The sequence below is a fragment of the Podarcis cretensis genome (assembly GCF_951804945.1).
Source record: "Podarcis cretensis genome assembly, chromosome: 6".
In the NCBI taxonomy this organism is placed as follows: Eukaryota; Metazoa; Chordata; class Lepidosauria; order Squamata; family Lacertidae; genus Podarcis; species Podarcis cretensis.
The window spans coordinates 35,570,788-35,597,187 of NC_137175.1; the positions used below are offsets into that span (position 1 = coordinate 35,570,788).

General features: G+C 38.9%; 1 protein-coding gene across 7 annotated transcripts in view; it reads left to right on the plus strand.

The window, feature by feature from the left end:
• TRIM33 (tripartite motif containing 33) overlaps positions 1 to 26,400 on the plus strand; it is a 56,719-nt gene that overhangs the window by 1,013 nt on the left and 29,306 nt on the right. For all 7 annotated transcript variants that reach the window (XM_079978953.1, XM_079978954.1, XM_079978956.1 and 4 more), the window contains exons 2-5: positions 20,753 to 20,871; positions 21,008 to 21,155; positions 22,794 to 22,926; positions 25,483 to 25,599. In XM_079978953.1, the coding sequence (XP_079835079.1) occupies positions 20,753 to 20,871; positions 21,008 to 21,155; positions 22,794 to 22,926; positions 25,483 to 25,599 (517 nt within the window). The remainder of the gene's footprint in view (positions 1 to 20,752; positions 20,872 to 21,007; positions 21,156 to 22,793; positions 22,927 to 25,482; positions 25,600 to 26,400) is intronic.

The following is a 26,400-nucleotide window of genomic DNA, read 5'->3' on the forward strand; positions in this document are numbered from 1 at the left end:
ATGTTATGTGTACAGTATCTTAAATTCTAGACAGTCAGCTGTAGAGAGAGCACATGTTGAATCAGTTGTACAGAAAAGAAATCAGGATCTCCAGCCAATCTTTTAAAAGCAGTTAAGTAAGAATATTAATAACTGGAGATAGTACTCTTGCTACTCTATGCAATACAGTTTATGGCATGTGATGAAAGGTTTGTCAAACTTGGCTGGATTTATCATTTGTAATAATGCATTCTCCTTCGAGAATGCAGCCCTCGTGTTACTCTAGGTTTTGCAGCAGTTCTCAATCTCTCTCTCTAGCTGTGATGTAGGTTTTCTGGAAAAGAATTGAAATTAAGGGAATTTGCATATGGCAACTTAAATCAGAACTTTAAAATGCCTGAGATCTAATGTAGAATGCTTGTTTTACTTAGTAAACAAAGCTAAAAGCATTGAATGCCAAGTTTGCCTAATAGTGTATTTGGCATCCATTTGTTATTACTAATCAACTTTTGAAACACTAAATGTTCTGCAGAAAAATAAAGCGTTGGAAACTTTTCTGTTTTGGAGAATTTTCTGCTTCACATCACTTCTCTTTAGTAATGCTAGGTGCCCCTTTTTCTGAACCTGTTTTCAATATATCATTGTCCGCCACCCCAATCTCTGAGCAGTGCAAGATTCCAGGGGTTGCAGGTGCTCACCCAATGTTTGTGTTTCCTTTTGGAAATGAGGCACAGTGGAGACTGTGGTGTCTTGTGACATGGTTTATTTACACATATATGCAATGGACAGGTTCACAGTATTGAACACCCCAAAAGGGTCTTGTTTCTCTATAACCACAGTATTGGATTCAAGCAGGCATTAAACATTGCTCTCTGACTCTCTCCCCCAGCATATCACTGATTTCCTCACCTCTCTACTCTAAACTCTGGCTTTATATTTTGCTGGTGGGTGCCCCTACCCATTTGCCATCTCCAAGGAGCCCCTTGATCCTTTGTTTTCTTAATAACCCATCCAGGAGATCTCCTCAGCACAGGAAGGTAGTTGGCTTAATTAGCTGTTAACAATTGCTGGATCTAGGGATTGGATGTGTCCGGCCCTCAGTTTAACACCCCAAGAGTTGATTAAATTCTAACACTTGCTGGATTCATGGATTATAGGAGTCTGGCACCCATAAACTCATAACAACACCCACCATTATTTTCAATATTCACACACTGGGGGAAGCCACACGGGGGACTGTGGGAATGAAAATAGGGCCATTGCTCATCAGCTCAAGATAAAAAGTCTGGGGGAAACTTAAATTGAGGGGTGTGTGTGGACTGAATCACTGTCTTTCTGAATCCAGAGTCTCTGAACTATGTAATACAAATATGTAATATATGGGCATGGTGCAGTAGTTATGTTTGGTTTTACAGCTTTTGGAGACGCAAGTTAAGTGGATGTTAAAGGTGACTTGCCCAGTATATATTTCCATAAAGTGGGTGGGTATGAAGCAGCAGATATTTTATTGTCTTTTGTGGCTTTTGTTTCGTTGGGACCTATTTGATTGGGGGTCTGTAAGTGTTGATGCCTTTCTTACATTGAAGCATACTCAATAAGAAAATGTTTGGAACTATTATATAGGTCACAGGTGGCAATTGTGTATGCTTCTTTTTTGGCAGCCTATATGTGCTTAGAAACTGTTGTTGCTTTCTAACACATGAATATCACGTATGGCGGTATACATGCAGCTTTCATGCACTTTTTTTACAAGAAAATGCTTAGTAGTGTTTAGTTGTCATATCTACCGTATTTACTTGAATCTAACGCTCACCTTTTTTTGTCAAATTACATTGCGAAAATTAAGTTGCGCATTAGATTCAATGGCACATTTACATTTGTCAGCAAATACTTTTTTTGGTTTCAAGCTTCTGAAAATTGAGGTGCACATTAGATTCAATGATGCATTAGACTTGAGTGAATACGGTAAATCTGTCTTTACCAGCAGTGTCTGTGAACTGCATATACTTTAAATAGGCCTGGTCACAATCCCATTGTGTTTTCCAACTTCAATTTTGTTAGTTATTTCAGAGAAATAACTAATAATTATTGTCAGCTTATAAAATGATCTACTTGTTCAGTAATCTGCTTGCTTGACTTGATCTAAGATTTTCGTAGTTATCCAGAATAATGAGCCAAAATGGACTGTGGTATAATTTTTTATAAATAAATGTAGCACATATTACATATGGACACTGTTCTAATACTCACTATTTATATAGCACTATTAATGTGTTTGTAGCACTTTGAACACTCTGATATCCTTCCAACAACACCCTTGTAAGTTAATCAGTATTATACCCATACTGCAGAAGGGATCTGCTGAAGGACATTAGTGAATTCATGGCAGAGAGGACATTTAAACTGGGGACTCAACTGCTATACTGCACCAGCAGTATATGTATTTTGACTTTTTAAAAATCTAACACGTTCATTTTCTGTGACCATATAGGCTTGAAATTTCAAAAAAATGAAAGCTGATATTTCTGTGGTTAGTTTTCAGATCTCAATCAATGTGGTCAGGATTCATTGTATATTACAAGACTATCAAGCCTGGATTTAACTTTTATGAAGGGCAGTGTACAAATAACCTAAGTGAATAAATAGCATACTTTAATGTGCTAGTCTTGGATCGTGAGAAGATTGCAGTACAATGACCTGGTTAGATAAAAGGTTAAACCAAAGTTTAGTGTTATGTTCATGAGTTGTTCCTCTCCCTCCTTGTCTTCTGTTATGCCTTTAAGTAAATGGAAATTTACCTTTAACTGTGTTTTGTCTGTGCAGCCCAGGGTCGTAAACCATAGTTTGAAGTTGGCTTTTTTGGAAAAAAAAAATGCTTAAAATGCTTAATCTGTTTGTTCCAGTTCGTACATAACATAAACCACAGTTAGTTGAAAACTAAGGCAAATGCTTCTGATCTCCAAGTAGCTGCCCTAGATGGGAAGGGAGAAGGACGTGGGCATAGCCCTGCTTGCTTATGTAGTAGTATATGATGAGTTAGTGTTATGTTTGAATACAGGCACTGTGTTTCAACACGGTTCCAGTTTATGTTTACCGGTATATGAGGGTGGGGGGAGCATTTGTCCCTGCAAATAAGTAGGGCATAGGCAAACTCAGCCCTCCAAATGTTTTGGGACTACAACTCCCATCATCCCTAGCTAACAGGACCAGTGGTCAGGGATGATGGGAGTTGTAGTCCCAAAACATCTGGAGGGCTGAGTTTGCCTATGCTTGACATAGACAAATGTAGAGGAGGGCTGCCTTTAGTGAGTCATTAAAGTGAAAGCAGTAGTGTGTTTACTAAAATATAGAACCTTCTATAGAAGGTTGCCTTTTTTCTTTTCCAAACAAGAATATTTGTATCGTCAACTGATATAATAGGCATAAATTCAAGTCATCATTTGTTCTGGCATGGAGACGGGGAAAGCCACAGTTTTTGAGTTTTTGTTCTATTAATGGGACAGAGCCTCTATCAGGAAGAAGGTGGTAGTGCTAACATAGTCCTGCAAGTGTAGCTGTTTGTTCATAACTCTTGCAACTGGCCTGCCATGAAGTGAAAGTCTTGGAAAGAGTGTGTGTGTGTGTGTGTGTGTGTGTGTGTGTGAGAGAGAGAGAGAGAGAGAGAGAGAGGGAGAGGGAGAGGGAGAGAGAGAGAGGCTGCCTCTTCAACTATGATGCTGCTGAAGAAGTGTGCATGCACACGAAAGCTCATACCGATAACAAACTTAGTTGGTCTCTAAGGTGCTACTGGAAGGCATTTTTTAATTTTGTTTTGACTATGGCAGACCAACACACCTGTAACTAGAACTATGATGATGTCTGTTTTGTGTGAACCATTATGTGATAACATTAATTAATTAATTAGTCACCTAAAAATAAAAATCTCTAAGGCATTTGGCATTTTCACAAGGACATTAGAAGCAACCGCTACCAGTTTTTTTTTTGTCATGTCTGAACCAAGGTTAACAGTGATTGGTTTTAACTATACTCTGAGTAATCTCAGGATCATAAGCCACAATTTGAAGTTGGCTTTTTTTGCACAAACCATATTTAAAACAAATCACAGATTGTCCTGGGATAGACAAGCAGCATATGAAAAGTGATGAAAGTCAATTAAACCTTATCGATATTAAAATTCTAAAATAGACATAAAGAAAAAAAATTAGTAAAAGAGTCCTTCCCAGTCCTACGTGGAGATGCCATACATTGAATTTGGAACATTATATGTGCAAAAGAGTGTGCAGTATCACTGGGTAGAGTTATTCCCTTCCTTGTAAAAGTCAGTCTAGTAGATTTCAGGTCTCTTTAGTAAAGGCTTAGGTTTTGTACCTTTAGCCTACAACCTGTGACTTTAGGAGGAGAATGCCTATCAATTGGCACACAAGTTTTGGATTGACGGAAGGCAAGTAACATTTAAGCTATCCTGCTGTGTCTATCTGGGGAGTAATGAGTTTGTGCTTCTGGTTCTCCATTACACAGGTCCAGGAGATTTTCCCTGTGTATTCTTTGCAGATTTGAAATAACAAAAACAAAGCACTGTAAGTAAGTAAAACCATCTTTTCTGTGCACTTGGATGTTATTGTTTCTAAGATGCATATTTTGGTGTAACTCAGGATCTGCTGTGATGAAAGTAATTTGATACATGGATAGATCCATTCCAGACAATTAAAGATTTAGGGTAGCAGGAGGCTTGGTGCAAGGTGTAGTGAATTTTATGAATAGTTTGTCAAGGTGGTCTTGTCCAATTCAGTTGGGTACGGAGCACATTTATTTTTGGAAAGCTGTTGGTTAAGTTTGCTGCATAAACACACCGTGTGTTCTTCTGTTCATAAGAGTATTCAAATGAGCCATGCATCTGTGGACTTTTCAGGAGAAGTTTAGTATAAGCTAGTCATTAAAGCTGTAGTAATCCTTCAAAATGAATTGGCTTATCTAATTATTGGTTCTGTCTGTGGTTCAGTGCTCTCATTGGATAAATTTGAGGCTGATTTTGCAGCATTTAACAACAGATTTGTAGAATTTTAAAGATTTAAGCAAGGGCTTAAAGGGCTTAAAAATTCTTGATAGAAGTGATAAACAATAAGGCTAAAATGATTGAAATATTTTGCGTGTTTTTGTGTGTGTCTAATTGGACTGGGGTGCTGCTTGCAAGATGCCATGTTCTGCTTTATAATTGGACTTTCTCCAGAAGCAGACAGTTCTGTAGCTGTGACTGCTCACTTCCAGGTGCAACAAGCTGTAGTGTGAATGGTGAAATAGTTAGTCCATAAAGGCATAGCATGGCAATGTCTCTTGTAGAGCCCTTTGCTTTTCACAATGTGGCATGTATTACTTGGTAAGGGTGTTTGGTAAGTTAAGGCCATTTAATGAAATATTCTGGAAGTAGTGCACAGAATATGATCTGCTCTATATAATTAGCTTTTCATTGTGGTACTTAAAGCAACATGTTTATGTTGTCCTTCTAAGCATAGTTATGTAGAAATAATAAAATGCATTCAGTGTTTATGCATGGGCCCTATTGTGCATATTACATGTTTCACAACTGGAGTTTGTCTCTTTGGATGGGGTAACTACTTTTGGTGTTGTCAAAAGTAATAAATTAGCAAAACTAGCTGCCATAATTTTTGATGTTACATAGTTTTCAGAAATGTTCTTATTGTATTTTACACATATATTAAAAAGTTCTGCTGCCACTTCACTTGCAAACAAGTATTTGAGTACAGTTGTCCACCATGGCTCAGATCTCCCTTTCCCTCCCTTGCAACTATATGTTTTCAGCTATGTGTTTTAATATATTGTTGGAAATTGCCCAGAGTGGCTGGGGTAACCCAGTCAGATGGGCGGCATATATCATATTTTTCTGTGTATAATACTAAGTTTTTTCCTAAAAATAATGTCAAAAATTAGGGGGCGTCTTATACATGGATACATCTCTCCCCATTTTTTAAAATCTGAGTCCCCCAAAATAGGGGGGCGTCTTATACATGGTGCCGTCTTATAGACGGAAAAATGCAGTAAATAAAATTACTACTACTAGTACTACTATGCTGTCTCTTTTCACCTCTCCTCCTCCCCAGGAGAAAAAGGGGTGAAGCCAGCAAAGTAAAAGCCCCTTTGTCTCTGCTTGGCAAAGGGAAATACAGCAAGGGGGATTTGGCTGTTATATTCCTCACTGTGTTTTCTTCTCACCCTTGCCTGCTGGGGCAGGATTGCAGCCAACAGTTAGAGGGACTTGCTGTGTGTTCTCAGTTGCAGAAAGCACAGTGCTGTGAAGGCTGCTGAGAGTGGCACAAGTAGATAGGGAACAGCAGCAGGAGTAGTGGTCAGTCTTGTGCCTTTTCTTCTTGGCAAAGGGCATGAAAATCAAGTGAGAACTGGAGAAGTAATCACTTTCACACTTTTTTTACATCTCCTTTTTTTTCTAAAGTTCTCTTCTGGTGCCTTCTGTGTTTGTGTTCTGGATTGATTTTCTTTATTCAATTTACCCGCTCTTCCTAAAGGAGCCCAGGATGGCAAAAATCACAGTAAAACAACTTTTATCAGTTAAAAAGTTATGAAAATCAAAACATTCAAACAATGATCTCAGGGTTGACAGGAACAGATATTTTCAGCCACCAAATATCTGGGGAAACAGGAATGTTTTAAACTTCCTCCTGAAAGTCAGTAATAATGAAGGCAAATGCACCTCAGTCGCCATGGTGGGCTAGAACAGAAAAGACTTTATCACAGGTCAGTGCCAACCAGGCAGGAACAAGTAGTAGCCGAAGGCCTCACCTCCCAATCATAGGATCTTACATGGCTGATACAGGGGAACAAGCTCTTTTAGATACTTGGCTTCTAACCTGCTTAGGCCTTGATACAACATAAGCACTAACTCTGTTACTTGGACCCAGCAGCTCACTGGCAGCTGGTGACACTTTCAGAACTGGTGACACTTGGTCCCATTGGACTACCGCTTTTAACAACCTAGCAGCCACATTCTGTGCTAACTGCACCTTTTATAAATCTTCAAGGGCAACCCCATATACAGTCCATTACAATAGTCCAGATGGGAGGTCACCAGAGCATATGGAAAACTGAGACCAAGCTATCCTGGTCTAGAAACAGCTGTAGTTAACAAATCACAACAAAGCTGGGCATGAGCATTCATAACCACAGAAGCCAAACAAGACTCTAGTGACAAGTTAGAATCCAGGTGTACTCCCAGACTACAAACTTGTTTCTTCAACAGGAGTGCAACTTCTCCCAGAACAGGTCCTACACCTAACTTCTGGACTCAGGCATCACCTACTCATGACACTTCTGTCTTAACAAGATTCAGGCTCAGTTTATTGGCCTCCATCCAGTCCACAGCTTTCTCCAGACACCTGTATAACACATTCACAGTGTCTCCTGATTCCAATAGAATTGAGAAATGGAGCTGGGTGTCATCACCAAACCAAAGATACCATGCTCAGAATCTGCAGATGACAGCTCTAAGCAGTTTAATTTAGATGTTAAATAGCATAGGAGGCAGAATGGATCCTTGCAAGTCCTCACAGTTCAAAAGCTATGGGGCTGAGCAACAATATCCGAATGCTACTCTCTGGTAGTGACCCTGCAGGCAAGAGTGGGACCAGCATAATTCAAGTGCCTCAAACTTCCACCTCAAGTTTCTCCAGCAGAACACCATGCCCAATGGTGTCAAAAGCCACTGAGAAGTAAAGGACTACCATCAGATTTTCACTCCCTCTCTCTCTCCTGATAAAGGTCATCACGGTGACCAAGGCTGTTTCAGTTCCAAAACAACTAGAAACCAGACTGTTAGGGCTTTTTTTCAGAGGGAACTCCCATCTCTCAGGTGAGCACCATTTCCATTCTAAGAGAACAAGGGAGTTTCGGCACCTCTTTTTCACACACATGGAGAGTTCTGGCACCTCTTTTTCTAGAAAAATAGCACTGCTGTTAGGGACCTAGATGATCCATTGATTCATGCTTTGCCTATAATGACTGAATGCAATAAAGTGAAGGTTTTTTCAGTCTTAACATTGAAGGTTTGGGGAAAAGATTTCTTTTCTTTTTTGGGGGGAAAAGATTTCTTTTCTTTTTTTTTATAAAATATTTATTATGGTTTTACCAAGAAAAACACATAAATACATACCACAAAGAAGAAGAAACAAACATAGCCAAAAATACAAAAACAAAAAACAAAAAAGGTCAACAAAAAATCATCAAAAAACGATAATAAAACACATAAAAAAGAAAAAATCCAACTTTTAGCTTTATACTTATTTAACTCTGTTTCTTGACTTCCTCACATCTCCCTTTTTTGTGTTCCCATTTACCCATTTGTGTTTCCATTTACCCAATCAGATTCAGCAAATCCTTACCCTCTTTCAAATCTCATTGTCAAATATATAGTTCAACCTATTATGTCTCCAATCCTTCTTCTCTTTTTAGTTCATTCTTACCTATTCCTTATAACTTAGTCACTTATACCATATTATTTACGTTTGACATAATATAACTCTAGTCTTTCACCCTTTTTTTAAATTCATCTATGCATACTCCTTTAACTTTGTCACTAGTGCCTTATTATTTTAAAATCTAACATCATTATAACATTCATAAATTTTGCAGTGTTTCTGCAAATAATCTTTAAACTTCTTCCAGTCCTCTTCCACCGACTCTTCTCCCAGGTCTCGGATTCTGCCAGTCATTTCTGCCATCTCCATATAGTCTATTCGGGAAAAGATTTCTAACCCACATGTAGCTATCACATTTTGAAACTAATACAAAGAATAATGCAATTGTTCTTCCTTTTGTTCATTGCATACAAAAAATTATCTTCCTATGGTTTCATTAAGCCACCTTTTTGCAGTTACTGGTTACCAGGATAATGTAATGGCATTATGTGATAAAATATCTCATGTGCTTAATCCTGCCTTGCAAATAAATCTCCTCAAATTGCCAGATCACACAAAGTTATACTACCTCACATTCCTACACATACTATGAATTAAATCAACCCTGTTATATTTCTTTAGGATCTAGTCCTGTACAAATTTACCTGGGAATACATTCCATTGACTGCTGAGCAGATGTGTACAAGATTGTACTGTTAATCTCATCCTTACTAGTAATGAGTATAAAAATAGTCCTTCTGTGGTTAGATGGTTAAAGAAGGAAGAACTAAATGGATGAGGTATGTTTAGTTTTTAGGTTTTTTTATTTTTTTTAAAAAAAGATTCCATCCTTTCCTATCCCACAATACTGCAGCTTTTGTTTGTTTTCTGCTCTGACTTGCAAACCAAACAAACAATCAAATGTATGTTCTCAATGTGGGTATAGGATTGCAGCTAATTCAAAATTGCTCCCCTCTACCTGGGAGTTGCCCCCATTGAGCTCAGTAAGGCTTACTTCCAAGTAAAACTGTATAGGTGATCTAAAGGTCCAAACCTGGCAGTCATGTTGACTATTCCTTTGCTCCTTACGCTTTAGAAGCACTCAAAAACTATAGGCAAAATATCTTTTGATGAAGGGCATTATATAAATCAAATCAAATCAAATCAAATCCAGTCAGTCAATCAGTCAATCAATAGAACTGTGGTGTCAAAGACATGAGCCTGGAATTTATGGGAGAGACTGAATCAATTTCTTATGAGATGGATAGGGCCAGTGGTAAACTCTAATAATTTTATTTACTGTAGATACCCGACTTTTCAGCCATGCTTGGCTCCCAAAGATGCCTAATACTCATGTCCAATATTGCAGTAATACTAAATTCCACCAACTACCTTCCTATTTAACATTTGTCTATTTTTTAATTTTAATTTTTATCGCTCTCCAAGGAGCTTGAGGGGCATGGTGTACTGGGGGCAGTATTAGAAACTCAGATTTATAAGCTAGGCACCAAATGACTCCTTAAACCAAGATTACAATCAAAACAAAATGTTTAGTTGTCATTTGGGGGCAAGACTATAAAGTCTTATTTTTTTGAATGATAGACTGACTGTGATTGATTCTTGGTTAAACATCTGGCTAGTTGTATGACAACCTTGAGCAAGGTTAAGAACTTTGAGTCACTTTATCCAGGGACAGTTCACATATATATTTGTCTACTCCAGCTCTTTTTCTTAATGGTGACACAGACCATTCATAACCTAAGAATATTCTTCACCAGTGTAAGCAGGACAGTGGGGTAAGTGAAGACAAGTGACAACAGTTGACTATAATGTTTTTCGCTGCTCCTGCTCAGGCTGCACAGAAAAAGCATTTTGGTTCCTGAAATTCATTCTGATTGTGCAGATAAAATATAACTGATAGAATTCTACAGAATGTGGTATTAGTGTGTGAAAACAGTCAAGATCCAATGATCCACAGGCATACACCTCCAGATGTGGAGATGTCAGACACCATCCTGGCACCTGGGCATCTTTATTTGGTCCTAAGTGGTCTATAGTCAGGCTAATTTCGAACAATGGTTGGGCGCTGTTGTATTGTATCTTCACCACAACTTGTGACAAATGCTTGAATGAGAAATAGTGACTTGCCCAAGATCACTCAGTGAACTTTATAGTTGACTAAGATGATAGTTGCAGCTTCATAGCACAGTTGCTGTTATGTAAGAAATGTGAGTAGTAACTAATTGGCAGCCTTGCTAAGAACTAAATGTTATAAACATAATTACAATTTCTCCTGGGATTAATCTGAACTCTTGCTATTGTTATGCTATCATTAAAACCTATAACAAACTCAGTGCTTCATAGGTGTGTCAATTATTATTATTATTATTTTAAAAAAAACATGCTGTACACAAATGGTCTGCTTTAAAGAAGTGGCTGCATAGCATCTATGGAGGCATACCTCCACTTTAGGATATATCAGGATTGTCTCTGTTCAAAAGTGCTTCAGGAGAGCATTCCTTTCATCTACCAGAATGTTTGGACTCAGTGAAAAATACCAAAGTGGAAATGACTAGGGAAAGAGTCATTAAATGACGGGGAGTGGGGATGAGAACACAATATTTCTTCTGAAAGAAGTTTTGGGACTCAAGGAATATGTTCATCAGAGCAGAAACACTCATACCAGATCTGTGCACAATGTTCCTTAATAATGAGGTCACATACTCAGAGATAGACATCTCCCAATTACATCTAAGGCTAAACATTAAGCCCAAGGCTACATGTAGTGAAATAATCCTTTTAGTATAACAAGTTCAAGGGAGGGAGGTTGTCCCCTGGCCTATTTTATCATTGCAGCAACCTTTTGAGGTGGACTAACTCCTAAGGAGGCACCTCCTTCCACATGAACCTGCATGAGGTCTCTCCTTTGTTTCTGAAGCCTCCACACTGTCTCTTCACTAATAGACATGTGGCTGGCACAATTTTGTTGTACAGCTAGGGCATCTTCTTCATTATTAGATTACTTGCCCCAGTTTTGCTGCCCATCATGTCTGCACATGGCACACACACCACTGATCTGGGAAATGATGGTAGAAAGAGCCACAAAAGAACTGTCAAAGATAGTTAGGAAAAGCTGTTTGGGTTCAGAGTTTTGAGAATTATCATGCAATAGTGATATTTTTTAAGATAAGTTTCACAGTGGTACACTGCAGCTCGAAAGCCACATAAGATCTGTAATACTTTAGAATGCAAAATGATAGTGACAATGACAAAATGCAGTCAAATAAGATTTTATACATTGTATAGTAAACATGTAAGAAAACTAATAACTTATGGAAGATGGTTTCTAAAACCATGTATGCAATGTTATTTTTTTCTGATGTATGTTGGCTAACTTTTATAAAGGAACATGTTACAGAAGTAACCTAAAGGAAGTCTTCCAAAAAGTAGTGACTGGATGAAGCTTGAGGTACTATTAAAAGAGTAAAACAAGTTGTTGCCTTGGAGTTGATCAGGAAAGGCTTCCTGGCTTAGAAGGAGGACTTGATATGATGGTAAGAGTTGGGGTGTATGACAGGGAAGGGCCAGAATATGCAGCAACACCTCTGACATTTCTCCTTTTCAGTTCAGCTATTCCTTCTGCTTTCTTCTTCCTCCTTAATGCTTCCTTGCATTCACATGAATCTGAGTGGCTAGTTGTTTCCTTTGTACAGTGGTACCTTGGGTTACATACGCTTCAGGTTACATATGCTTCAGGTTACAGACACCGCTAATATAGAAATAGTACCTTGGGTTAAGAACTTTGCTTCAGGATGAGAACAGAAATCACGCGGTGGCCGCGTGGCAACAGCGGGAGGCCCCATTAGCTAAAGTGGTGCTTCAGGTTAAGAACAGTTTCAGGTTAAGAACGGATCTCCGGAACGAATTAAGCACTTAACCCAAGGTACCATTGTACAGAAATTTGACTGCATTAGTTGAGGACTTAACAGCAATTAATTCATTGCACACTCTAAAGATTCTGCATAAGAATTTTAGAATGGTAGAATGCCTTCTACAATTTCCAACTGCATCAGAGGTGGGTTGGCATCTATGAAAGCTTATGTCATTTTATAATGAAAACTTGTAAAAAAGAATCTCAAGGTGTGTGAAACACATTTTGCCTCTGTATCATACAAGGCAAACACAGTTTTCATCTTTTATAAATTATTGTTTAAATGGTGTTTAACACCATGTAGGCTTAGCCATATTTATGTTGGAGTAAACAATAAATATTGCACATGTGGTTCCTGTAGAGGAAATATCTTATTCCATGAGATAATGCTACAATATATTTAAGGTGCAACAATACTTTGGGTGGGATTCACTGAACAATCCCTATCATCAGAAGCCCTGCACAATGGGGATTTCTCCCCTCTGCTCCCCCTGTGCACCCCCTCCGGCTGTGGGCAGGTCAGGGAAACCCACAGAATAGCACATGGTGGGGAGGGAAGGAGAGAGGGGATTGCTCCATCTGGCAAACAGATGGGCTTATGCAGATGTAACATTTGTAATAGTGTGATGTTGAATTCTTCCGTTTGCTTTTGTCCTCCTAACAATAGTTTTTATTAATTTCTTATTTAAGGGCCCACTCTCTGCCCACTATAATATGGTTGCGTGCCATCCCAATCTCCAAGTGTTGTGAGATTCCAGGAGTTCCAGACACTTACCCAGGGTTTGTGTTTCCTTTTGGGCACTGTCTTTTTTTTTCTTTTCCTCGTTAATAATATTTTATTCATTTTCCACAAAAGAAAACAAAAAACCAAAAAACCCCCATTTTTATACAATCAATTCACATTTTATCACACATTCATATCTTTTTTTTTACTTCCCTCAGCTCCTCTGCCGATCTTTCGTTTGCATCGATATTATTAACGCATTTCTTAACTTAGTATTGCCTTTAAATATCTCCTTCCTTCCTCTTATTTTCTTTTTAACAATATTTCTCTGTTTTTCACAGAGTCTCTTGAAAACCAACAAACGTTATCTGTTCATCACATATGCCTTTCAGATAATCTGTGAATCTTCCCCAGTCCTCGATGAACTTTTGGTCTCGTTGATACCGAATCTTCCCTGTTAGTTTGTCCAATTCTGCATAATCAGTCAATTTCAGTCTCCATTCTTCCACCGTCGGTAACTCTTCCTGTTTCCATTTTTGGGCCAGAAGTATTCTCGCTGCTATAACTGCGTATTGAAAAAGTTTACAGTCTTTCTTACTTATCTCATTTCCTACCAATCCCAATAGGAAGGCCTCCGGTTTCTTAATAAACGTATATTTCAGCATCTTTTTCAATTCATTATATATCATTTCCCAGAAGCCACTCACCTTTTTACACTCCCACCACATATGATAGAATGTCCTTTCTTTTTCTTTACATTTCCAACACTTATTACATGTTTTGTACATTTTAGCTAGTTTTACTGGCGTTATATACCATCTATATACCATTTTCATCACATTTTCCTTTAACGCAGTACATGCCGTAAATTTTAGTCTTTCATTCCATAATTTTGACCATTCATCATATTGTATATTATAACCAAAATCTCTGGCCCAATGTATCATTACCGATTTAACCTCTTCATCTTTTGTATACCACTCCAGCAACATTTTATACATTTTAGACAATTTTTTATACTCATTATTCAATATCTCTAGTTGAAATTTTGATTCTTTTTCTCCATATCCATACATTTTACAATCTTTTTTAAACATTTCACAGACCTGATAGTAATGCAACCAATCATAGACAAATTCTTTTACTTCTTCATAGGGTTTCATTTTCCATTTCCCCCGTTCTTTAACTGTCAATTCTCCATATGTTATCCACCTCCCCCTCATATTGATCTTTTTTACGCTCATCACTTCTAAGGGTGAAATCCAGTGGGGGAGTTTAAATTCCAACAAATGTTTATACCTGTCCCATACATTTATTAATGACCTTAGGAAGATGTGGTTTTCAAACCCTTTATGAATTTTCTTCTTTTCATACCATATATAGGCGTGCCAACCAAATCTATTATCAAACCCTTCCAGATCCAACAATTCTCCATTTTCTAATTTAATCCACTCCTTTAACCAGCATAAACAAGATGCTTCATAATATAGTTTCAAATCTGGCAGGGCGAAGCCACCTCTTTCCTTCGCATCTGTTAGTAACTTAAACTGAATCCTTGGCTTCTTACCCTGCCAGATATACCTTGATATTATCTTTTGCCATTCTTTAAATATTAATGTCCCCTTGACTATCGGGAGTGATTGAAATAAAAATAACATCTTTGGTAGCAGGCTCATCTTTATCGTTGATATTCTGCCCCAAAAGGATAACTTCAAACTTCCCCACACCTCCAAATCCCTTTTTATACCATTCCACACAGGTATATAATTATTTTGAAACAAATCTATATTTCTGGGGGTTAACCAAATTCCTAAATATATCACTTTGTTCACCACCTCTATTCCAGTTTGTTGTTGCATTACCTCTATTGATTCTTGTTTCATATTTTTCGCAATAATTTTTCTCTTCTTTTTGTTTAAATAAAACCCTGCAACTTGACCGAATTGATCTATTCTTCTAGTATTCTTTTAACACTTCCCAGTGGTTCCTCCACTGTTATTACCAGATCATCTGCAAACGCATTAACTTTATATTCATTTTTACCCACAGTCACCCCTTTTATTTCTTCATTTTTCCTTATTGACTTTAACAAAACTTCCAGAACCAAGATGAATAATAGTGGCGATAACGGGCATCCCTGTCTTGTACCTTTGTTTATTTTTATATCTTCTGTCATAATATTGTTTACTATCAACTTTGCTTTCTGCTCTGTATATATTGCCTTTCTTCCATTAAAAAATTCCTTACCCACTTCCATATGTTCTAAATTCTTTAACCTAAAATCCCATGCATTCAGTAGGACTGACTTCTGTGTAGACATGGCTAGGATTGCACAGTTATGCATGCCTTAGCATATTCTCTATTCCCAGTCTTCAAAGAACCGTTTCAGAAAGTCTCATTGATAGACACCAGTACTTCTAGCAGCAGCAGCAGCAGCAATACACAAGAGGATTTGAGGGTGGGGTGGATCTTATCTGTCACTACAAAAATTGAAAGATGTTTATGCCTCTTTAGTGCTTTTCCTTTCCCCACTGTTGGTTGCAAAGAGACTTGACTTCCACTTCACATTATGCACTGGGGAAATAGCAAGGAGGACTCCTGTCAGTTCTTTCAGTCTTCAAGGCAGAGCACAAAGTGATGGAAAATATTTTCCCCAACAGTCTGCTGCCCAATGATGATGGGGAAGTGGGTGGATCTTATCTCACTTTGGGCAGGAATTTTGCTGAAAGTAGAACAGAAGCAGTGCAAGCCTCAGTCACTGCTTCTGTCAAAACCTCAGCATGATGTGAGGGATTTCTCTTGCAAGATACCTTGGTAGTTTATGGGGAAGTGGGAATGGGTGCTGGCAACTGGATTTGTGGAGCTCAGCCAGTTTTGCAACCAAGAAGACTAGGAACTATTTTCTCATGAATTGGTAGGTTCCCGAGAAGCCCAACAAAGCTGTAAGTTGTGTGTAAGAACTTTAAGATTCACTTGTGCTGGCTTTTCCTAGCTCAAGCAATATATTTCTAAAAGGCATCATAGGACGAAGTGCAGATCAGAGAAAACAAGATAGGGTTGCCATATATCAGGACACAAAAATTATTGAGCTTTTTTTTTTTTTTTCTTTTTTGCAAAGTTGTTGAGCTTTGCAAAAATGTTTTTTTTTTTTTTTAAAAATAAGTTTTTAAGCTACTTGCGAAAAAAATAAAAACTTCTGATATGGACTGCCAAATGCCTGTGTTTCCCTGAACATTTTAACTGCTTTTCGAAAATTCCGTCAGACATCATTTTTGACAGATGGATCCCGGCTTTGTTCAAGAAATTCCAGACATATGGCAGCCCTAAAACAAGACTAACTTCTTTTGCCATGCTCTGAAGGGCATGTTGCTTGTCTTGCTTTTGATATATCAAGTCAGTTCTCTTTGTCTCCATTGTAGTAGCCTTGAACTGAAGGGTGGTATATAAATAGATTAAATAAAATAATGACTTATTTTGAAAACACATGCCCCTATGCTTCTGTCCCTCACTCCTAGCAGTGCAACCATAGCATACTTTTTTTTGTTGAAAGATGCTTATAAAATTATGCATCATGTGAGAGAAGTGGCGAGACACAATAGTTTCTCCCTCTCAATACTGGAGCTTCAGGCAATTCAGTAATGAGAGAGGACAACTTTCAGTTGTTGTTTTTTTTTACAATCAAGCGGTGTATAAATTTTACAAAAAAATTGACAGTGCATAATTTCTGGAATTTGTATCTACAATAATATGTGGTAATGGCTCATAGACAACTTTTTAAAGGGATTTGACCGATACATGGAGCATAGGCCTGGTGGGTCTAAGGAACCTCCATGTTCAATTATGAAATGCTGGGGAGCAAAGGTGTGGGAGGTGTATTTTGTTTATGTCCTTCTTGTGAGCTTTGTGAAGCTACCAGTTTGGTTGCTGTAGGAAGAATCATATTGGTATAATAGACAGGGCTTCTTTTATGTTCTTCAGCTGGGAAAAATCTAGCAGTGTGCTTTGGCTGCTCCACATTTCATTCATCACTTCCTGGTTTTCCCTACCTAAGTACACTCAGATAAGATTGTACAAAAATAAGCAAATATTCAGACTGGTACTAAATCTGTTCTATGTATTTGACCGATACATGGAGCATAGGTGTCAGGGAACTGCCATCAGTAGTGGAGGGAGAGCGCAAAAGCCAGAGGGATTCCAGAGAGCGTCCAGGGATCGGGAGAAGCAGCCCATCTTCTGGGGAAGAGAATCAGCGTAGCACCAGTGGAGAAGGGGGGCAGGTGGGGGAAGTGGCGAGGCAGTCCCATGACTCCTTGCCTGGGACCAGCGGGAAGAGTAGGGGTCCTCCGTTGCCCACGCCCTCCCTGCACAGAAGGCTTTTGCGCAGAGAGGGTAGGCGGAGACTAGGCGTCAAAGAGCTTCTTTGCTGGAAGAAGTTTAAGAAACGCCCACTCACGGATTCTGCCAGCGACTGAGTCAGCCACGGGTGAGTGGCGGTCCGGACAGATGAGGTTCACTTTGGCAGCCCAGCCAGGTGTTTGCACCCAGCCAGGGAGATAGGTACCTGCTTACGCACGAGCAACCCCTTAGAAACCCTTACAATAGGCTTTCCATTTTTATTTTTATTTTGGCCTGGTGAGTTTTTTTTTTTTAATGTAACTTGAAAGCTTGCCTGTTTCTGTGCCAGCAAAAAGTTTGTCCAATTAAAAAAAGGTTGCTTTACCAGTTTTATAGTATTGGCTGGTACCACATAATTATTTGTATTTAATTGTTCCATTTATAGCTTAGCTTTTATCCAACAATGCTCTTGATATCTCTTCAATTTGCTGTAGTTTGCTGTAGGTTTTTTAACAATTGGAAGATTAATTACACAAAATGTTTTTGAGTTGTCACTTGGCTCCTCTGACCTCCTTGTGATCTTCCACAGGGGTTAATTATGGAAATAGTTTTGTTTTTTAGATGCTGTCAGAGCTGCCTCCAGGTCCCAGCTCACAGAGGACCAACGCTAGGCTGTAGTTATGTACAAAAGTCTTTATTAAGATTCAGTCTCCATTTTAAAGCCGCAACGTGCAGCTCTACGTCCCGACCTTAGACCGGCGAAGTCCTGTCTGAGTCTCCTCCCCCTCCACACCAGTTTAAGACTCTCGCTTTGCTCCACCTCTTCCTAAGTTCCTTTCTCCTCTGGGCCCTCCTGCCCGCTAGGGTCTCATCCTTCCTGGACTCCTCTGACGCTGACCCTGACGATTCTTGCCCCTCCTTCCGGCGGGCTTTAGGACCTGGTTCCCTATCCGGGCTACCTTCTGTGCCGCTCGCCTGTACCTTTGAACTTGGCGCGCGCGCCCAGCCTGCAACTTTCCTCTTAACCGTTAACTCGCTCTCCGATGGAGGCGTGGTCAACCCTGACTCATCTTCTCTCGCTGGTGGTGCATATGTGGGCTCTGACACCTGGGACTCCTCCCCCCCACTACGCTCTGGTGGGGAAGCTGGTCCTAATTTCCAACTGCTGCTCTGGGAGTCCCCGCTGGCCCCTTGCTTCTGGGGTGTCCCCCTTGGGTCGCCCCTTGCCCTGCCCATCGGCGCCCCCTTCTGTGAATCTTCCGATTCGCTGGAGAGGCTCATGGAATCTATCGGGCTGCTGTCATATTCTCCTACGCTGCCCTCGGATTGCTCCCCCTCGCTTTCCATCTCCTCTCCTCCCTGCGCTCCCGCTGAGTCCCTGACAGATGCACAATTAATGCATCAACCTAACTTCGACCTTTAATACTCTAATTAACAGCTCTAATTTTGAAATAGGAGAAGACTGTATCCTCAAGAAATGCAGCAACATTTGGCTAGCAGAGGACTGTTGGAAAACTTACTATATTCCATGCTAAGTGCACCACAATTCTTCTACCTCCCTTTGGCCACTAAGATCCTCTGGCTGTCAAGAAAGTAGCACAGGAAATCATAGAATCATAGAATGTCAAGATGGAAGGACCCATGAGGGTCGTCTGGTCTAACCCCCCTGCAATGCAGCCTGGCATTCAGAGATTTCCACATGGCCGCAGTTGAACCCGCACTAGTCACAAAACACGATTTGTGCCTGGGGAATTTTGAACACTGATGAGAAAACCTCTTCAGATTTAAGCTCTGCCCAGAATGTGTTTGCATAAGGCAGAACAGTATCTGTTGGCACATATCCATTTTGCAAATGTAGAGTCCTTGCTTAGGGACTGTTTTACTTGTATTCTCAAACGTTATTGAAAATGGAGCAGAAGAAAGCTCAAACTAATAGCATATTAGTAATAGTACAAACATTCATTAAATGTCAAACTCCTGTTCTTTCATATTTAAATGCTACTGATGAGTGCTGTCTTTTATCAAAAGGCATAAATTTGATTGTGATTGCTATTTTAGTAATGTGACATAGATCTGGTTCTTGTATCGTGGTCAGCCAGATAATGATTTACTGTGACAATGTGAACCTGCTAGCTCCTAGAAAGACGCATTTTGATCCTCCTCAAAGGCAGCCTTCTGAGGCCCAGAAAGGTGCTGGACATATTGAGACAAGTGTTTCCTCAGAGGTGATGAGCTGTTCTTGTACATAGAACTTTGCACTTAATGGCTTAGTTGCTGGCTTCTGGGGAGATTGCAGCCGCTTTGCTGCTCCTTGTCTCAGCACAGCATGGCACCTAAGCCTAGGTTTGGCTTTGCATGTCATCCAAATTTGAGATTATGGTTAAGATCTCTCCTGCTTATCCATGACCAGTAGCCAAGGTTTTTCCTATAGTTACAGGTCATAGTTTGCAAGGAGATACCTTAACTATGATTATGGGTTCATGTGGCACTGCTGTGCAGAGCTAAAATGCCCAGGGAGGAGCAAAGTGCCTGCGCTATTGTCCTCAGGAACTATCATGTTCATACATTCATGCCAAGCCATGGTTCGACTTCTCAGTACATGTGAATGAGACCATAGACTCTGACTCAGTTCTCATGTCATATTAAACTAAAGTTAAACACACACTTTGATTTAACATGAATGTGCATGATGTTCAGTGTGCTGAAAAGTTCTTATTCCATTCCTTGTTGGCCTTGCTGCATCATGAGTGAAACAAGCCAGATTTGGGCTTATCCTGTTGTCTGAACCTGGGCTCATAGTTTGCTTCCCACCAAGCAAGCTGCAAACATCAACCAGTATTTGTTCATGCCTTACTGCTCGTTGTTTTGTTTTGTTTTGTTCTGTTTTGAGGAAACAATGGGATAGATCCATATTAAGTTAGTTGTCCTTGGCTTCCACTGATTTAAGTGTAACTTAAATTAGGGCCTACTGAAATCAAAGTTATTACGTAATTTTAATTTCATTTAACTTGGTCTGGATCCAACCCTCTAAGTGGAAAGGATCAAAAACAAATACCAACCTGTATTTGTTGTGCTGCTATTTATTTAGTTTCATAAAGTGCAATATCCCTGAGAACTGATGAAGTATGGCGTAATAAAAACCAACCATTCTGAAACTTTATGGAGCACTGTTAGTGTGTTAGCTCCCAGGTTATCTGGCCCACTGGAGCTGAAAGTGCTCTTATGCATTGTCCTTGGACATATTATCCTTAATAGGTTTGGAAGAAGAATTTGTATTTTAATTACAAATATTATGATGATTTTAAAAATCAAGTTATGGCAATCCAGTAAAGTGTAAGAAGTACCCTTTTTTTGTTGCAGTTGGTGTGATCAGGTGTCCAGTCTGTCGCCAGGAATGCAGGCAAATAGATTTGGTAGATAACTACTTTGTCAAAGACACATCTGAAGCACCCAGCAGCTCTGATGAGAAATCAGAACAGGTATGACACTTCTACTCTTTTCTCCTTGCAATGTGATTTGAGTTTTGTCTTGTGTAAGATAAAATATTTTGGTAATTTTTGGATTGACGTGTCAAAGCTTCAGCATTTGAAAATATTCCCCTCCCCCGGCTTTTAGGTGTGCACCAGCTGTGAAGATAATTCTAGTGCTGTTGGTTTCTGTGTGGAATGTGGAGAATGGCTGTGCAAAACCTGCATAGAAGCTCATCAACGAGTTAAATTTACTAAGGATCATATGATTAGAAAGAAAGAAGATGTCTCTTCAGGTGAAATTTCCGTTTCTAACTTAATACATGCCTGTCAAGAATAGCTCTGACTCTATAGATAGCCTAGGATACTGAAAATCCATGTCATTTTTGTGTTTTGGAACAGAGAGAGGCTGTTGAATTGCATCTACTCAGTTTGTGACTTCATTGGAAAGCAAATAACACAAAATACTTAATTTCATACATGGCTCAGTCCTTTTCAATTGGGCAGCTCAGTTGCTGTTGTTATGTAGCCCATGGTACAATTCTGACACCCTTGCTGCTAAGTTCATTACCTAGCTACCTTCTGCTGTCCCTTTTCTGATGCTAGAGCCATAGTTTCCCATCGGAAAACTAAACAATTCTTGGATATTTCTGAAGTACAATAACGGTCCAGTCATTAATAAAAAACATTTAAACATTGGCAGTAAACTTTCACAAAAAGTCTGTCCACACATGTCTGTTTTCTTAATGTAATTTGGCAGTATCAGTAAAATATATGAAGACGAGTAATATCTGGCAGTTTATTAGTCAGAAGACAGATGTTGTAGGTGGGTTAGTGGATACACCCTATTAGTTTTGTCCCTGCTATTGCAATCCTACACCTACTCACTATGTGCAATGCTTGTGTTTAACCATTTATAAGTGATGAAGACTTACCTAGGTTGTTTATGCTTGCTTACATCTTATTCCTTTTCCATTACTGAAGCTAAGCTGAAGTATATGTAACTGAACGGAATCCATACTCTTCCAATTTACACTTGCCTCCTTCTCCTCTCTTCTCCCTCTTCTAACATTTCCTCCAGCAGAGACAGTGTGTCAAATACTTGATTACATGTTCCACAGGGCAGAGGCCTACTTTTTGATGCCGCTTTATAGTGGCATATAAATTAATAAATATAAGAGTGTTTTAAGATGAAAGTAAGAAAAGTAACATTATTATGTTTATTTGGATCTAGAAATGGGTGGTTTTGACTAAGGCAGTTTCAATGAACTGTAGGAAGTGGAAGGCAGTTTGTTGAAGGCTGAGAAAAGAGTTGGTTGGAGTAGCTGGAGACATAAGGTAGTTGGAGCAAGTGAGATTCTCTCAGAGGTTAGAGATAAATAATTGTAGGAAAATAGGACAGTAGTTAGTGAGGCAGGATAGTTTTAATTAGTGGGATAATGGGGATGTGGTTCCACCATCTTAATACCTTCCTCTGGTTGAGATCTAGGCCAGAAACATTCACCAAAAGCAACACCCCCTTTAATGTCTTGCAAGGCAACTGCCAAAGGTGGATGTTAATGCTGCTGGATTCTTCCCTTAATGCAGGACCTAAATGAAACTGGGAAGGGATTTTGTTCTGAAGGCAGAAGTTCAGCAAAAGTAACACAGTGTTTGGTTCTTTTTTGGAGGGGAGGGGTATTTGCTGAGAAAGAAGTGAATAGCCAAAATAGATGAGAAGTGGAACAAAGCACTTTCCCATTCCAAAGAAACTGAAAGACAGAAATGGTGGGCCCTGATACTGTTCCTAGTCAGCAGTCTGTGCCTCTGCATGGGGAACTCTTCCATGGCATTGACTCTCCTTGAGCTCTGGACGCACTTCTGCCAGTTTCAGTCTGTAGACTGACTTAATCTTTACATTAAAATACAAAAAGTCTCTCTCTTTTTAAACACAGAGGCTGTTGGAGCATCTGGTCAGCGTCCTGTTTTCTGTCCTGTGCACAAACAAGAACAGCTAAAACTTTTCTGTGAAACTTGTGACAGACTGACATGCAGAGACTGCCAGTTACTGGAACACAAAGAACATAGGTATGGCTCTTCTTCTGTTCCTATGCTGTTTTTTCACACAGCAGATGCATTTAAAGTAGTGTACAGTCCTCAAGTATTTCTGCTATAAAATGTGTGAACTTTGTGTCTGTAGCAGATAGATTTGGCCTGGTGGTGCTTTGGGCTCTTAATTCCAGTACTGGTTCTAAGTGGCAATAGAGCAGTCGTCAGATTAAAGAAATCTTAATCACATGAATTTTAGTTGAAAATTTAAGTTACACATTTGTACATGAATAAAGCAATATTTTTGTGGGGAAACATATCTTGATTTTACATAATGTGTGCAGCAAGTATCATCTTAGAAGAGGCATTTCCTCCAGTGTGGGGTAGAGAAGGGAAAGTGTGTTTGTTCAAAAGGCACCTGCCATTTTTGTAAGTACATCTGTTAAAAATAATTGACATTTTCAATGTATTGCCCAGTTAATCAGGAACTGCTTTTTAATTGATCAGTTTTAGAAATAGATTATTTTATACAAAAAAATTTCTCCCACTTTTTCCTTATAAAAGGAAATGCTCAGAGCGACTGACGAAAGCCTGATTCACATGTCATATTAAATCATAGTTAAACAAAATGATAGTTTAGTCTGAATAAGTAGTGTGCTGGTGCATGTGGTCCAAGGTCCCCACTTGTGCTGCTGCCTTGCTGGGGACAAAACAAGTTTCTTGTTGTAGCTCAAGCTTTGTTTCTCTCCAAACAAACTATGAGCAAAGGTTTGTTTTTGGCTTACTTCTCATATTTGGTTTGGAGAGGAACAATGAAAAGCCAGAATATGGCTTGTTTCCACTATGGTGTGGCAGCATCACAGTGGGGAGGAGTGAATAGGGAACTGGAATTTTTTGAGTAGCGTGGACCACATTAAACTATGCTGCTCCTTCACTTAAACCATAGTTCATTTAACTGTGATTTAATGTGATGTGTAAACAAGGCCGGAGTATGAAAAGGAACAAAAAATTAACGATTCATGAACTGATGTATGCAATTAGATGCTAATGTTTTAATAGAATTGGCACTGATGATGCTGACACTTTAACAAGGATTAGGCTATTATTGCATGAGTTCATTCCGTAGATTGATGCAACACTGAATGTTAATTGTTTCAAAATCACTGAGCTTATGAAAGAAATATGATGCAGCAAATGGCTACCTCTGGTCAAATATACATGTAGGTGTCATTTAAGCAGAAATACTTGTCTTAGCTTCCATGATTAGTACTTTGAAGAATTCATCTGTAACATTTCTGCTTCTATAGCATTAATGCAGCTTAATGAAAACACTTATCGTTTTCCAGCTGAATACATTGATTTGGTTTGTAAGATTGCCCTGCTGAACTTTAAACTGGTGACTTCTTAGAGGTATAGGAAGCTGTGCATAAAGGAAGAAAAAATCAGTGTAGTAGTGCCTGCCTCTGTATGCTAGGATATTTGTGTTCAGTCTGTTATCTTTGCACCTTCTAGGGCATACTTCTAAGGTAATTTCTTTATTTAAATATTTTAGTTCTTCAGGGAAATTCTCATTATGTTGTTTCTGGAGCATGAAATTCTTGAGGTTAAGATTGGTCACAGATTTTTAGAATAACATGCTATTTCAGAAACTTTGACAATATTAATTTGACATTAATTATTAGCAGTATATGGATAGTTGATTGAGCTTTTTTTGCTAACCAGTTGGCTGGCTCTGGTTTACTAAAATAAAGATGGCAAGCTCACAGTATTCTTCTTGCCTTGTAGATGGACCACTACAATTGCTTAGATTCATATGTAATGCAGATTGCAATCTGGACAAGTACAGTACAAATTTCTGAGACATGAACCCTGGTAATAAAATGAGACAACAGATATAATACAGTGTGAAGTTATTACCCCCCATTCACAGACTTATGTTCATGAATAATATTTTCTGGCATCTGCAGCAGAGAAGGATAGCAAAATTTGACGTGCAAGGGATTCTGCAAAAGTTTGACCATTTCATTGTGATTCCATATATTTGATTATTATTTAATATTCTTATGCTGCTTTTCCAGGGTTGAGCTCAGAGCTTTTTATTCTAATAAAGTATTGGAATAACCTATACATAAGTGGTTCATAATATTTAAAAAAACAGTAAAATATCAGTGAAGCAAAAGCAGACCATTCAATGAATGGACAATTCAGCATGAACACATAATTCAACCTTCCTGATAGAATATTTGTGCAGAATTCAAATGATTTTTCACAAAATCACCACATATATTCTTAGATTTCTAGAAAGACTGGATTTTGTTTTGAGAATTGAAACAGACTAAGAGGTGTTGCTAATGGCCTTGAGATCATTCTGTTTGCAGGGGGTTGTACTATATGACCCTTCCAACTCTACAGTTCTATGATTCTTTGTACAACAGAAATCCCCATTTGCAAACCTGTCTTTTAAGCATTCCTTACCAATGGTATTTATGCAGCTGCCACTTTTCACGTTAGCAAGCTTATGTTTCAATCCAGTGTTTCCTCTTATTGCATGGTGCTCCTGCTTGATAATTGCATGTTGTTTTTTGCTTCGGAAAGGTACCAGTTTTTGGAAGAAGCGTTTCAGAATCAAAAGGGTGCTATTGAGAATCTATTAGCCAAACTCCTTGAAAAGAAGAATTATGTTAACTTTGCAGCTACTCAGGTGCAAAATAGGTAGGTGATTATTATTATTTCTATAATAATGCTTATACTGTATTATTCTTTTCTTCAGGTGGGCTAGTTTATAGGATTACTAAAATTCTAGCCTCTGAAGATGGAAGTAGAGCAGCTATTCAGCCTGATCCAGCAAACAGAATCCACACGTACAAATAGATTTCTGCAAATTTTATCTGTTGTACCAAATTCACAAGTGCCTGTTCAATGAAGAGCAGTGTGCCCATGCACTTTGCAGCTTTGGCAGGGAGAGCCTTCCTCACTAATGAGTTAGAACGTCCAGGCAACCTCCCTGGCTTTTTGCGGCTAAAGATGGAGAGTATGTGCATACCAGCTGTGCAGTTACTGCAGCACTACAGTGTGTTTCATTACTCTGGAATCTTAATTGATGAAGGGTAGGTTAGCAATAGGAGTTAATAATGCCCCAGGGAGCACAACACATCAATATGACACCAGTGGCACAATAGGCCGGTGCTTATAGGAGGACAAATTACTACCTGCTTTAGGCAGAGAGGTGAACATTAATTTGAAATAACAGGTTGCCCCTTATATTAATTAGTTTTTTTAAAAAAAACAACAACTAAATTTCTCTGTGCTAAGTTAGGCCCCCCAAAAGCAAAGAAAGCAGTAGAATAAACATTTCATAACACATGAAACATAAATATCTAACAAACGTAGAAGGATATTTTAATGTTGATGGAAGTTGTTGTCCCATATTGTAAAACGAAATTACTTTTAAGATTTTCCTCTTAAGAATGAATGGAAAATATGGTTGGATGTTATGTTGTATTGAGGTTGAAC